The 15492-nt window shown below is 38.5% G+C and overlaps 1 protein-coding gene across 2 annotated transcripts in view; it reads left to right on the top strand.

The window, feature by feature from the left end:
• Positions 1-15492, top strand: part of LOC149008600 (Transducin family protein / WD-40 repeat family protein) — a 57805-nt gene that overhangs the window by 41461 nt on the left and 852 nt on the right. The window contains exons 8-21 of one of the 2 annotated variants that reach the window (XM_089165325.1): positions 707-919; positions 1462-1818; positions 2458-2629; positions 7298-7489; positions 7742-7951; positions 8066-8158; positions 11184-11380; positions 11570-12106; positions 12227-12307; positions 12434-12519; positions 12932-13678; positions 14830-14983; positions 15099-15172; positions 15264-15392. In XM_089165325.1, coding sequence (XP_089021451.1) covers positions 707-919; positions 1462-1818; positions 2458-2629; positions 7298-7489; positions 7742-7951; positions 8066-8158; positions 11184-11380; positions 11570-12106; positions 12227-12307; positions 12434-12519; positions 12932-13678; positions 14830-14983; positions 15099-15172; positions 15264-15286 — 3136 coding nt within the window. In that variant the 3' untranslated portion in view covers positions 15287-15392. Of the gene's footprint in view, positions 1-706; positions 920-1461; positions 1819-2457; positions 2630-7297; positions 7490-7741; positions 7952-8065; positions 8159-11183; positions 11381-11569; positions 12107-12226; positions 12308-12433; positions 12520-12931; positions 13679-14829; positions 14984-15098; positions 15173-15263; positions 15486-15492 lie in introns of those variants that run through there. The other variant, XM_089165324.1, reaches the window with a different exon arrangement.

The following is a 15492-nucleotide window of genomic DNA, read 5'->3' as shown; positions in this document are numbered from 1 at the left end:
TAGCCTTTATTGAACGACTACTTAACCTTTTAAAAGAAAACAAGTTAGAATTCTGCTTTGAATAGGACTTCAACTAAAAGGAATTCTATTTTAGATAGAACTCCTAACAGGACTAGGACTACTACGACTACTACTTATCTAGGCATAGACTGACTCCAATAACAAACTAAAAGTAGGACTAGACTCTTAATAAAATTCTGTATCTAACTAAACCTCATTGGCTTGATTAGGACTGGCCAAGTTACCAAAATGACCCCATGTGGATCGGACTGCCCAAGTTACCAAAATGCCCCTATGTGGATTGGACCTCCTTGTGCTGCTGGGCAGTGTTGTGGCCAGCACCTTATGTCTTCTTTCGGCCCTTGGGGCCTCTCTTGGGATGGTCCTTGGTCTAACATCAGTTGTAGCTCTGCTCGGATCTGGTAAGAATTAGGTTTTGATGCAATATTAGGTGTCACTCTTATTAGTAGGATGCTTGCTTTATCCACAAGTGACAAGTTTCAGGGTACAGTGGCAAAGTAGTATATAAAATTAATGTGTATAAACACTATTACGTTTCTATTTTCTATTGAAACATATTAAATATTGTAAGTAGTGGGTTAGTGGACCATTTCAGGCATTGATACATAAACATGTGTTGAGCTTTACATCTTTTACTGGGGGGTAGGAGTTGTCATTGCAGCTACTTACACTTGAAGTTTCACAGAGGGAGAGGCATATGGAGATGTTTGTATGATCCGGACTCTTCACTTCTCATTACTGCTGGTTTTGACTCATCAATTAAAGTGCATCGGCTGCATTCTCCTGTGTCTGGGGCCTCAATAGAACAGAATGATGAAGTGAAACAATTCAAGGACACTACAGAGATCTTTACCATTCTTGTTCCAAACTTGTCAGAGCAGCTTGAACCCATGGACAGGTATATACCATTATTCTTTAAAACCTTCTTTTCTAGTCTCATTGTTCATACGGTAGATGGAAAATAATGTTGTTTTGGTTACATTACTGGCATTACATGCATTTCGAGAAAGAAAATATACGATATAGATCATCATGTTATATTTTAAGGATTTTCAGTTTAGATGGGGGTAGAAGAAATCTGACTATAAATTGGTAAATCTGTAATGTAGGTCTACCATAGAATACTGTAAATCACGTGATAATAGGTTGCTCCATTCCATTGCATTCCATATCCAAATTACACGTGGTCCAATAATCCTAAAGTCTGGACAAAGTTTTGGTTTGTAAAAGTTTGATACCATTCATGGTTATGTGTGTTCAATTACATGGATTGTTGCTCCATGGCACCCAAGGGGATTTTGATGGCAACCATCTGCACATTCATGTCTATTTTATATGCCCTCCTCTTGATCTGCCAGAGGGTAAATTTGGTATTACGAACTATGCTACAGTTTCTGTACTAACTGGTAGTTCTTGTTTGATTGTTGGGGCATGTTTCAGCAAAAGTGAATACGTACGTTGCCTTCGTTTCACTCGGGAGGATACAATTTATGTTGCCACTAACCAAGGTTATCTGCACCGTGTGAAACTTTCTGATCCTGATGATGTGAAGTGGACTGAACTTGTTCGTGTTGGTGAATCACCAATTATTTGTATGGATATATTATCTCTGAAACCGTCAAGTCTTCTTAAAGATGTTGAGGATTGGATTGCTACGGGCGATGGTAAAGGAATTGTTACCGTGGTTAGAATTGCGTACAGTGATTGTGGTTTAAATGTTTGCGCAGCCTTTACTTGGTCAGCTGGAATAGAGAGACAATTCTTGGGAACCTATTGGTGCAAGTCATTGAAACATAGGTGACAACCATTACACGCATTTTTACAGTGATATTTTTGGATATATTTTTGCGTGAAATATGTTTTTTCACGGATTTACCACTTTGGTTGATTGAGGGTGATTGAGGTTGTTTCTCCAGCCATTGTTTACAGATGTCTCTGTCACATGGGTCCAGTGAGGATCTTAGGAATCAGTAGTTGACCTGCTTAATGATTGTATCTTGTATTACTTATCATACAATGATTGTTTCCTGTAATGATATAGTCCTTATGATTTTTATTTTTTTTTGGCTGTAACTTGTAGTTTGTTATGATATAAATCTTTGTTTCCCACACTGATATAGTACTTTAATCTATTTTTATTTTTTCTTCGTCATTTCCTTCTGGTAGAGCAGTTGGTTTGTCATGGTTTTTCTGCTGTCTAAAGTATATTTTAGATCAGATGACTAGTGGTCGTGCCATTGCTGGCTCAGTAGGGTCTCCCCCCCCCCCCCCAAATAATAATAATAATAAAAAAAAGAAAAGAAAAAAGAAATGACACCATTAAATAGTTAACCATCCTTAATTTATACCTGATTGGTTCCTTATTGTTCGTTATGGTTTAACATGGTAAATGCCTCTGAAGCTTATAATAAGTCGTATGTTGTTTCCATACTGCAGGTACATCTTCACTGCTGATCATAGTGGTGTTTTGAAGTTATGGCATATAGCTTATTCTTCCAACTCTGGCAGTGACGAATGTAACAGCAAGAATGAGGTGTCTCTAATTGCAGAGTTCTCCTCATGTTTTGGAAAACGAATTATTTGTTTAGATGCATTGCTTGATCAAGAGGTAACATGTTCCTTCTTTCAGCTGTTGCCTCACCTTTTCTTGAGGAAGTTCTGTTTCTAAATGATCAGGCTAAGAACTTCTGGACTGTTTTAAGATTGATTACTTAAAGAACTGTAAGCGGTTCTGAGGAGCAGCAACATCACATAGTAGTCCCTCGTATGCCGTCACTTGAATGTAGTCACTGTTGGTGAATACATGTATTGTTACTGACTTTTCTGTCATAAGTTTGAATTTCAGATGATATTGCTATGTTTTCTAATTACGTGGGTATTTGACTATTTTATCTAAACCTACACTTTTTTACCTTCCCAGACCCTGCAGGGTTGGGAGTCTCATGTACTGGGTATGCCTTGTTTTTTTCTTTTTCTTTTTTTCTTTAATATTATAGCTGCATGAAGCATTTCCTCTAATACTCAACATTAACAGTTAGGTATCTCAGAATGAGACTTATGAAATTATGACATTGAGATTATACTTGTGAATTTATGATATCACCTATGTGGTTTGGCCTGAGTCAACCAGGTTCTTCAGTGAATGATAAAGAAAAGGAGGGGCTTGACTGGAAGTCTATGTAACCCAAACAAAGTACAGTAAAGCAGAGCGCAATAAAAAAGAAGGAAAATGACAAGAGATATGGAAAAACATTAGAAAATTAAAATGGGGATGGTAAATAAAATATTGTAAGAGGAAAGTAAGTGGAAAGAGGCACAGCCCGACAGATTGAGGGAATATCAGCTTAATGTAGAACTGAGCAATTTGCTATTTTGGATATGATACATGGGACTTGAACATTCAGACCTTCTCATAGGAAGGGTCTGACCCTTCCTATGAGAACTTTACTTGATTGGTAAATTTGGTTGCCTTTCTTCTTCCTTGTGCCAACCAGCCTTCTTCATCGGGAAGGGCCATTTGACCAGTACGTTCGTTTTCCCAATTATCGTTATTATTGTTACTATTGCAAGTCGATTAGTGGATATGATAAGAAGTAGGTATTGGGGAGTTATATTAAATCAGTATTATCTTATGATGCAGGTTCAACAACAATTGGCCTATTTCCCTGTACTTAGGGTTAGATAGATATGAGTGTTGTTCCATTGTTCAACAGGTTTATGTGGTCCTAGGCCAATTCTATGGGTCCATAAGTTTAATGGTTAGACAAAGTATGGAAATCAGGTATTTATTTTGTTTAGATTAGGTCAGATCTATTAAGTCTAATGTACCTTAATTAAATAGACCTAATCGGGTCCTGATACATCTTCATTAAATAATCCTTATCAAAGGCCTGATGCATGAGTAAACAGCCCCTATTAGGTTTTTATCTTTTTGGATGAATAAATAATTAGATTAAAACAACACCACCAAAATACAAAGGGAGAGGGGGGGGGGGGAGCCACAGCCTATTAAGAGGGAGGCCTAAAGGGGGAGGTGAGACTCCAAGAGCTAACAATCAGTCTTTTCCTGGGGGAGTCAGTCACCAGGGAATGGGGTAAAGAGAGAATTCTAGATGAGTGATCGTGTTGCTAACCAATCAAAAATAAAATCCTATACTAATCTAGCAAGCAGAAAGTATGGGGTCGAACTATGGGGAACTGAAAGGCTAAGTCACTAAGATTGAATTCAACAAAACTAAATTTAAACTAAATCTACTAATTAATGCAAAAACGTTAATTATGAATATGTGAAGATCTTTGGGATTTCGAATCCCCAATGCTTTTCCCTAACCGATATAACTCTACACTTCAAAGTAAATTAGGGATGGTCTTCCTAGATATGCCCTATCTTCGCAAGACTATCGTTCTTCACGGAAGCTTGGCACGCTTAGTTCGCTGAGCTATAGAACATCTTTGGCCAAACTCAAACACAATCAACTAGAAGAGATAGAACAATCAAATTAATGAAATAAGCATGGTTCATCTACATCCCAAAGAAAAGGAACTAGCTACTCATTATCACAAAGTTCATAAGAAAAATAAAGATGAAACATAGGGGGAGAGAGAGAGAGAGAGATGTGGTCTTCTTCTTCAGCAATGAGAGAGATGAGAGCCGCATTCGCCGTCTTCCTCTCTTCTTTGTGGCTAGCTTCTCTTTTATGTCTCCCGCACACAATGAATCCCTTCTCTTTACCCGTCGATTTGACCTTTATTCTTTCGGATTTTGGAAAAACTCAAAACTAGAAAGTTGTAGATATTTTCAATATCGTTCCATAGCATCTTGAATCATCGAAATCCAAGCTCATACGAGAGAGATATGCGCAAAATACTGAAGGTAGGTCTGTTTACCCGATTTTCAGATTTATTACCAATTTTGTTGCTTAGACCTCCACCTATTTCCAATTTGGCTAAGATCTCACTTTTCATGATTTCTTGGGCAGCAAGATTGAATGCCATGATTTAAAATCCACCAATATCTAATATATTTGCCAACTTTACTTCATATTATCTCTAATATCCAAAATCACCTTATTCCTGAAAAATACACAAAAATACTCAATTAGCTCTCTTTAATTAAATAAGTATGGGGAATTAAATCAAATAAATAATGGTAAATGCATGCTTATCAATGAGACCTCAAAACAAATGGCCTTCCAAATCAAGGGATTGAGATTTGGAGTTCCATCGCCTAGGATTTCGCTCCCACCACAAATGGTGGATAATCGCACCAAATACAAACTTGCCCACATGGTCACAAAGGGAAGAGCCAGAGAAGACTCTCAAGCACCAGGCCCAGTCTCGAGCAAAACCATAAGAGCGCCTCGACCTAAGCCAAATGGAAGCAAGGGCTTTCTCCCAGAGAGAGAGAGAAATGGGGCATAGGAAGAAAAAGTGCTCAAGGTCCTCACTACAGTTCCAACACAAGGAACAATTAGGGTTTACCGGGATATGTTGGCTAATGAGGAAGGCTTGTGTGGGGATGGCTAGGTTAAGGGCTCTCTAGAATGCAATTAGTAAAGAGTGTGTTGCTGCCTAAGAGTAATGTGTTGGTAGAGCTTCTCCCTCAGTGGTAAGGTACCTCCAGGTGATCAAGTAAGCAACCTAGGGCTTTCTATTTGAGGGATTCTCCTTTGGCAGTGTCTCAGCCTGCCTTCCTCTTCCATCTTCGTCACAACCCATTATCAAACTTGGTTACAGGTAAGTAACAAGTTTGCCTTACTCTATTCACGTTTCCACATTTTAATTGCTGTTTCTGCAAACCATACCCCATTTGGCCCTTCTTCCTTTCTCCATAAGTCCTAGATCCCATAACTCCAAACCCTCCATTAGAATCCTACCACACTGCAGATCCATTATCCATCTACCTCCACTGTCATTCTATCCCGATCTCAGCCCTTTTACCTCACTAAAACCCTAAAATCCTTGCTGCCCTAGATTTCCAAACCCTAATCTTAAAACCCTTACCCTAAACTGTGAACCCTAACACTAGATTCTTAGAACCCTAACTCTAAACTATAAAACCCTAGAGCTAGCTCCTTAAAAACCCTAAATCTGTAATATAGCCCTAGACAGTTTACGACCCTAACCTGAGAACTCTGAAACCATTAACTTTAGACCTATTCAAACCCTATTCCAAGACCCTTGATACCTAACCCTAGTTCCAGCATCCAAAATGGAACAATCCAGCTTCCGGATTCCTGAAATATTCAGAAACAAGAGTCCCACTCCCATGAATGAGACCTGACTTATAATTCTTTTTTATCCTAAATAGAGGCCTGAAATAGTTCTGGCCAAACCCCCCTTTCTTCCTCCTGCTATTCATCTAAGATCTTGGGTTTCTGGTCCTCATTCACTTGAGGCTGCATCATCTTGACTCTAGAGTTAAGAGAACAAGAGAACTGCTTTCAGTAGCCTCATATTTTGAAAGTTTTGCCTTGTCTTCTCTAGGGATATTAGGAGGCAGGAATTGTGGTGGAGACTCGAGATGGAGGTGGAGGAAGCTACAGTTTATATGTCATTGTTTGTTTTTCCCACGAAGGGGACAAAGTGACACCTCTCTGCTCTTATACTGCGGAGAGGCTTGGAAGGGCCCGTTGAAGGAGGCTGTTTAGGTAGCAAGAGAACTGCTTTCAGTAGCCTTATCTTTTGAAAGTTTTGCCTTACCTTTCTCAAGCAACATTAGGGGGAGGGAGAAATTGTGGTACAGACTAGAGATGGAGGTGGAGGAAGCTACAGTTTGTATGTCATTGTTTGTTTTCGCCCACACGGGGGACATGAGGGTACCTTTGGTCTTATACTGCACAGAGGCTTTGGAAGGGCTCATAGAAGGAGGTTGTTTAGAAGGTCTTGGAGGTTATAATGTCCAATTGCATTTGGCTGCACCAGTGGCATTACTTGGGGCGGCTTTAGATTCCAATATCTTGATTCACTTCTTTTTCCTTTTTCATTTGAACTTCAACTTCTTCTCTCCCCCTTTTATGATACTGTAAACTTTTGTTTTGCTTTTGTCTTTGAAATGGCCCAGGGGGTTGCATTTATTGTTGTTGAGAAGGAAAATAAATTAACTATTTGTAGTTCAAACTAGTCGTGTGTCTCAACTTTCTAAGTTATGGGGTGAATATCAAGTAAAATTATAAAACTCAATTAATGGAGCTTCTCTCCCTTGTTCTAAAGTTAAGAATTGGATTGCTAGCTGTTCCACTGCATTGTGATTGATCAGGCATTTAATTTCTTGCAGGTGTTAGTATGTGGGGATCAACGTGGTAATCTAGTTGTATTCCCTTTACCGAAGGCCTTGTTAATGGCAAAAACCGGTGTCTCAGAAGCAAAGATCCCTCCATTGCATCATTTTAAAGAAGCCCATGGGATATCTAGTGTTGCCAGTATTACCCTAGCTACACTCAATACTAATCAAGTTGAAATTCGCTCAGTAAGACCTGAATCCAATGTCCTTGTTCCTTTTTTTGTTTTTTTTTTTTTTTTTTTTTTGGGGGGGGGGGGGGGGGAGTTGGGATTATTGGGTCTACTTTGATTTTCAGCAAAAGGAAAAAATGTTTCTTTGATTTTGCTTTCTGTAGAGAAACAACTGGAACTATGATTTTTCTGCTGCTGAACTAAAAACTAATGGTTTTTGCAATTTGAGTTTCTTTAATATCTTGAAATTTTACCTTTGATTACCCAGACTGGAGGAGATGGTTGCATATGCTACTTTAGATACGACAGGGAAGGGCAAAAGTTTGAATTTACTGGGATGAAGCAAGTGAAAGAATTGAGTTTAATCCAGTCTGTCTCTCCTGATGCCAACACTTCTGACAATTTGTTGTGTAGCAACTATGCAGTAGGTTTTGCGTCTGCAAATTTTATAATATGCAATTTAACAAATGGGATAAAGGTGCTCTACTCTTCTCTTGGCAATGTTCTTCATCAAAAGTCAACTTTAATCTTCTTCAGGCATAATTGCATGCCAATTTTCTTTCAAATCACATAAAAAAGTGGTACGGTGCAGGTTGTGCAAGTTCCATGTGGTGGATGGCGACGTCCTCATTCTTACTATCTTGGAAAATTACCAGAGATTCAGAATTGCTTTGCCTTTGTTAAGGTCTGCGTCTTTGTGTTTGTGGTTGAGCACATGAAATCATGAATTCACATCTATGAGCTGATTTTTAGGTACAGACCATGGGCTTCAAAATGATGGTCAAACAACAAAACATTGTGAGGAATCACTGCTTGATGGTCAAGCCAGAGTAATCTAGATAACGAATAACTTACGCTCATGTGTTTATCCTCCAATCTACTTTGTTCTAGGACCATTGGCAATTTATTTTGAATTGGCCAATGGTTTAGGATTATCCTGATGTAGTGTTAGAATTATAAGATCAAGGACCAGATCTGCCAAGATCAATCGATAAGAACCAACAGCTTCGGGTATTCAAGAAGAGGGGCAGGGGATCTATTTAGGGGGTTTGCAAGTTAGAATCCAAGTTGGATTTGCAAATTGAGTCCTAGTGCATTTTCTTTTTAGAGGCTATAAATAAGCCTCATTCTATGTAATCAGCTAGTTGAATTAAATTAATAAAGATTGACTGAGAGTTTGAGGCAAGGGGATTCGTGGGTTTCATTTGGGGAGGCCTGCAGCAACTTCAAAATTGTTAATTCTGCAGTTTGTCTTCAATTTCAGCAAGCTTCTTCAATTCCAGCAGCTCTAATTCATCCCCAAGTACAAATTACCCCCAGCCCTTCTCTCCTTCCTCCCTATCATCCGCAAGCTCCCCCATCCCCTTTTCTTCCCTCTGGAAACCCTAAACCCTAATTTCATTTAATTTCACATAACCCCAAACCCCTCATCTGAACTCCAAATGCTTCTTGGACTAGCTTCTCCTATATGTTCTCTACCTCGCCTCCAAACCCTAACCCCAGCCACCACCTCTAGAGTCCCAATCCAACTAGGATTCCTAATTTAGAAACCCTAAACCTTTAGGATTAAATCAGAAGTCACAAAATAACAATAGCAGCATTATTCCTCACCTAGCCGAACCCTGTATCCTTCCATTAAGCCCTAGTCCTTTAAAACCTAACCCTAATTACAATTTCAGATCTGAAACCATAATTATAGCAAGGTTTCAACCCTTATACAACCTAAAGTTCCCTAGCTGGGCTGAAACCTATCTATCCCTAACCCAACCTAGCTTCTATCAATTGCTGCAAAAACCCTACATTAAAAGCAATTACAGCCTTGCTGATTCTAACTGAAGAGGATCCTGGAGTGAGCTTGATTCTAGGGCCATATTCAAACCACCAAACCCTAGAATTTTGTTTACATCAGTTGCTGAGCTAAGATTCTCAGCAATAACAAAAGTAGAAACTTCCTAATTCTGATTTTAGTCACTAAGAGAACTTGAAACTAAGGAAATAACATGTTTGGCAACTTCTAAAAAGGTCTTTAGCCTTTAGTCTTCGTAAAATATCTTCACATGATCTACTATGGCCCCTCAAAATCTTTGAATAATATTCCTTCAAGGCCAAAAAAGCAATGTGACACTGTTCACGTGAACAGTGTTTTGGCCTCTTTTGGGCCTTCTAGGAGACCACCTGGGTTGATTTGACTGGATCCAGTTGGTCAATTTGAAGCTGGTTTGGTCCAGTCCAAGTGCTACATCAGGGTTAAGAGACGGGATTAAGGGTGGTCAATATATGAAATTAGAGGCTGTAATTTTGGTCGATGGGGCCTAGTTTGAGAGAAGGTTTTCTGTGAAAGAGATGGGAGTTCTGATGGACAAAGGGTATGAAACACAAGTACACAACTTGCAGGTTTAATGGAGTTTATGGATTCTAATGGAAGTTAGGGTTCTGCATTGGTGAAACAGTGACTAAGTTGATGAATAATTCCTGCTGGAATGAAGTTTCAGTGGTTGGAATGGTTGCAGGTTTAATGTCATAAGGGGGATTCAAATGGGTTTGGTGGAGCCTTCAAAAGTTGAAAATTAAACTGAAAGAGAAGAGGGGGATGGGGGCTTGACCTCCTGCCCAGGGTGGGGGATTCCTAAGTCTTCAAAAACTTTGACAAATCAACAAGGAGGGCTGTCCAACAGCCAAATGGGAACTAGGGTTCCAAAACTTGGACCCAATAATAGAGTTCTTAACTTCAGCAACCACTCTCCAAAAGAAAGAAGGCAAACCTACCAACTGGTCTCTCATAACCCATCACTTCCTTTCTTCGATTCCATAAGAACCATTGAACAGTCTCTCCCATTGTAAGGATTCCCAGTATTATGACATTATCTATGCTAGTTTCATATATTTTTTATCATGACAAATTGGTCTGCTCTATAGACACTAAGTTGGTTCAGGTCATAAAGCTTGATTACAAGAGTGTAAACTTGAAGAACATGGCTTCTTCAATAATTAGTTGATACACGAAATCTATGAAATATCATAACAATAAGAAAAAATAAAATAACAGAAAAAATGGATGAAAAAAAATCAGAATTTGATCTTTTCAAAGGAAATGCATGATATATTCTTAAAAGGTATAAATGCATGATACTTGACTCAGCTCAAGATAGGAATTCCCTAATAAGTAGGAAATGGTGACTAGATAACAAGATTTAGAGATGATCATCTAACCCTAGGTGTATTGGGAACTCAGTTAACCCAAATGTAGGACTCATATTTCCATATAGAACCTCAAACTTCCAACGGGGACTCACGATGGCACACCCATAAGGCCATATATATATATATATATATATATATGGCATTGGAATATAGCCATTGGAAAAAAGTGTAGGACACATCTTGAAAAGAAAACACGGGAGAAAGTGGAGTGAGCTTTAAATGTTCATCATGACTACAATGATGAATCATATAGCCCCCCAATTTAATGGATTGAGTCATGTCCTTCATGTGCCTCACCCTTAAGGAGTTTAGGCTTTGAGGTGTTCTTCTTAGCTTACCTGAAGTGAAGGCTTAATGTGTAGCCTGGCTTGCACTTCAAAATCCTGATTTGAAGGTTTTCTGACTTCTTAGATTTTAATAATTGCCTTTCTTCATTTATTTCATTGATTTTTTACTACATGGATTCTATTTTGTTTTCTTACTATAATTCATTCTTAAAATCATTTCAGGGGAATGTGATTCATATCCATAGACTTTGGGTACCAATTGGTAAGAGAAAGTTATTCCCTCAGGTTCTGCACATCCAATTTCATGGAAAAGAGATACACTCTTTGTGTTTTGTTTCTGGTTCACATTTGAGTCCAAAGGTTGCTAAGTACAGCTGGATTGCAACCGGATGTGAAGATGGAAGTGTGAGATTGACAAGGTATGGCTGTAAGCTGTTGTTTAACTAAAATCTGAGATGCAATTTCGTTTTTCAAGATGTGATGGGGGATGGTTAGTGCGTTTGTCCTTCGGAGCTATTATGCGTACTTTCTATGCTTGCAACTGATGATTGCGAAGGTTAAAATAAAGCATTTAAAGATACCCAACTAGTATTGTTATGGTGATACAGGTACTCTCCTGAGATTAATGATTGGTCAGCATCCAAGCTGCTGGGTGAACATGCTTCCGGATCAGCTGTGAGGTCATTATGCTTCGTATCAAAGTTACACCTTAACACCAGAAATCAGGCTGAGGTGTCTGGTGAGAGAGATGGACGCAGTTCTGCCCTGGATAACACAGACCACCCATTCTTACTAATTTCTGTTGGTGCAAAGCGGGTATTAACTGCTTGGCTTCTCTGTGACGACGGATCCAACAATAAGGAAGAATTCCTTGATGATGGTGCCATGGAAAATGGTTCTATGTCATTCCAGTGGCTTTCCACTGATGTGCCTTCAAAGTTCTCTAGTACTCATGGAAGGTTAAAAAACATCAACAGAAAAGGTCAAACAAAAAATGCTCTAATTAAGGACTCAAACCCTACGTATAGACCATTTTGTGCTGAAGACTTGGATGTGGGCCCTACATCTTGCTTTGGGGGTGAAAATGAGAATGACTGGAGATACTTGGCAGTTACTTCTTTTCTTGTTAAAGGTTCTGATTGTAGGTAAGGCCGTAAGGTGCACAAATGCATGTAATTTCTTAGTTTCTCCTCTCTTTTTCCCCCCCTAATATTGGATTTTTAAGCTCTTAATTTGGTAAAAGCTTTACTGTGTCCTCATTTCAGGTTGACAGTCTGTTTTGTTGTTGTTGCATGTTCGGATGCCACACTTATGTTAAGGGCTCTCCTTTTGCCCCACAGACTCTGGTTTGTATGCAGTTGCAGGCAGTCAAGATTTTGTTGCTTGTTTCTCCCTTTTCCACAGTCAAGATTTTGTTGCTTGTTTCTCCCTTTTCCACTGACTTCATTTGTTATAAATGTTTTTCCTTCCAGGTTTGATGTTGCATCATTGGTTCCCCTGTTGTCACCAGTGCTGGCACTACAACATGTTGTTATTCCTATTTGTGGCCCTTCTAAAGGTGTGTTTCCTTTAAGCTAGATTATTTTCCGACAGGTACAACCTGGTTTGTGTACTGGGGAAATCTGGAGCGTGAATTTATGATAGAATGTGTCGATGCCCGCCCAGTCTGACTTATCATTTTTCTTACTAGGTCCCTGTGAATTAAATTATTTTGTGCAAAAGTTATAACATTAATATGTAGATAAGCAGAATATATTTTGTATACATTATTATCTAGAAAGCAGTATATGTTTTGAAGAAAGCATTTGGAAATTCTCTAAATTCAGATCTCACGGCGCTTTAAATGCCATCATATTTTCTATTATGTTGCCATATCTGTCAATTGTTTTTATGGTTTCCTAATTGGTGATTCAAACCTGAAAATTTTGTTGGACTGAAGTTGTCTATACTATCTTATACCTGATTTGCAGATAAAGGCCAGAGTGCTAATGCATATATTGTTATTGGTGGATCCACTGATGGAAGTATTACCTACTGGGATCTGACTGGTAGTGTTGATGGTTTTATGCAACTGATACCAAAGCTCCAACCTGAAAAGTTGATTGATTGTCAGAGACGGCCACGAACAGGAAGGGGAAGCCAAGGTGGACGATGGTGGAGGTCGATAAGTAATCTATCCTCTAAAACAGATACCAGAAGTTCAAGGGGTACAGGTGACGCCGGGGAGGGTATTAATGGCCATATCTCTGATTCTGAAGCAGGTGGAGCTTTGTCAACAGAAAATAATTTGGTAAACAGTGCAACTGCTGGTTCCCAATATATTGATACTGCAATCAACCTCGAGTCAGACATGCTTGCATATAAGTCTTCATCTGAAATTTGTGAAGTACAGGCCATGAATGTTCTGAAACATGTCCACCAATCAGGTGTCAATTGTCTTCATGTTTCAAGTGGTAGGGATACCCAAAATGATCAATGTGGATCTTTTTACTTTGTCACAAGTGGTGGGGATGACCAATCAATCCACTGTCATGCATTTGATGTAGCACCAGAATTAGTGAACCATGCTTCTGAGAATGATAAAAACTCTGATGTGGTAAACCATATCCCTGAATTGGGCAATATCAAGTTTTCTCTTTGTCGTGCAAGCAATATATGTAGGATCAGAATTCTTTATCATGAGAGAGTTGCCTCAGCTCACAGCTCTGCTGTGAAAGGTAAAATTGATACAACTCTGGGTTGAATTATATCATAATGCATTCATTTACAAGTTCTTTTAGATGTTGATTATTCGTATAACATTCTTTCCTTTTCATTTTGTGCTGGAATGTGAATTACATGATGGTATATAGTGTTTCATTCAACCCTTTCCTTGTCCTTTTTTTTCCAACTTCTGCTGTTCTCCATGGAGACACATTTATGCGGTGAAAGACTTGTTTGATTGTTTAGGCTTAGCAAGTAAAAGAGCTGAATTATTTCATAATTGATACATTAACAAGTTTTAGATTATGATCAGTTATGTAATATTTGTCCCTGTTTATTTTTGTGCTGGAATGCTGAACCATTTGAAGGTAGACAGCGTTTTGTTCATACCTGTTTTTTATTGGTGTCTGTTCCAACATATGCCTTAATATTTTCTGAGACTGTTGAGTGTTGATTAGACAGAAAAATGGTGTGGCCTTCAACATCTCTTGACGATTTCCCTCTCACCCCAAGCCTTTTCTTTTCTTCTATTTTAAATAAGGGTATTTCGGTAATCTCATATAATTCAAAAGGTAGTTATGGGATTTTAAAAAATAAGAAATGTTTAGCGGCATTCAATAATGGATTGGACTGGCATGTCCAATGAAAGACCAACTTTGTGCTGTCTTTGCTTTTCAAAGATAAAATGGGTTTCATTGTTTAACAGTCTCCTTTTTGGGTGCCGGAGCAATTTTGCTCAAAATAAAATTATTATTCTCTGTGGCATCACAAATTTTCATCTAATGAGAAAGAAGGTAAAGTTGATCCAGTAAACAACCCTTCTCAAGGGCAGGAAAAGAAACTAGGGTAGAGCACCACAAAGACATACCCCAGTCACCTGCCATAGAAAGCCAAGATAACAATACAAGAAATGCCAGAATTTCTTTTCTAGATATTTTTTCCAACCACAGTGCAAGAAAAATCAAAATGCTATATTTGATTGTGCTGATTTATCTGAAGAATATAGAATAGTTGGTCTCACCCTTGTAGAATGTTGCTTGTCTAACAGATTTATTTTTTTTGGGTTACAACTTTCCTGTTTTTTTCATTTCACCCAAAAAATAAACAAATAAATAAAATTGTGCAGACTGATGAGAGATGTGTCACTTTTATTTTTGTTATGAAGGTGTTTGGACAGATGGGATTTGGGTATTCTCTACTGGACTTGATCAGCGGGTCAGGTGCTGGCGTATTGAAGAACATGGTAAACTTAATGAGTGTGCTTCTCTGATTATTAGTGTGCCTGAACCAGAATCACTGGATGCTAGAGCCCGTGGAAGGTGAATTAACACCTGGCAACTTTAATCCTCTATAATCTACGACAGTAACAAACTATCTACTCTTCTATAATAAAAGCCTCGTTAATTTTTGTTTCCTTATCTTGGCTAATTTCAGAAATCAGTATGAAATTGTGGTATCTGGAAGGGGTATGCAAATGGTTGTGTTCTCTATGACCGATGATATTGAAGGTAAAGTAACTTTTCCTGGCATATTATACTCAGTTCAAGTAATGCATTAGGTGTGGTAGGATAAACTATTTTGTATTGTCTGATTTCTTAGGTAATCTCGAGCGGGAAATGTAGTTATCTGCTGGTTGGGTTACCAGTAGCGAATCTGATGCAGAACATACATGTGTGGATGGAATCACTACCTAATCAGTGGTGCAAATGAAACCTCTGGCCTAAAATGGTGCATTGTCATCTGAGTGCAATTATATGTGCAACCATTTGCATTTGGTGGTTTGGGCAAGTATTTTGGAGTAAAATATAACATCAATTCACTTTTTACA

The sequence above is a fragment of the Hakea prostrata genome, chromosome 8 (assembly GCF_041222555.1).
Source record: "Hakea prostrata isolate BN-2017 chromosome 8, UWA_Hpros_2, whole genome shotgun sequence".
Lineage (NCBI taxonomy): Eukaryota > Viridiplantae > Streptophyta > Magnoliopsida > Proteales > Proteaceae > Hakea > Hakea prostrata.
The sequence above is the reverse complement of the archived record's forward strand: the minus strand, read 5'-3'. Positions and strand labels throughout refer to the sequence as shown.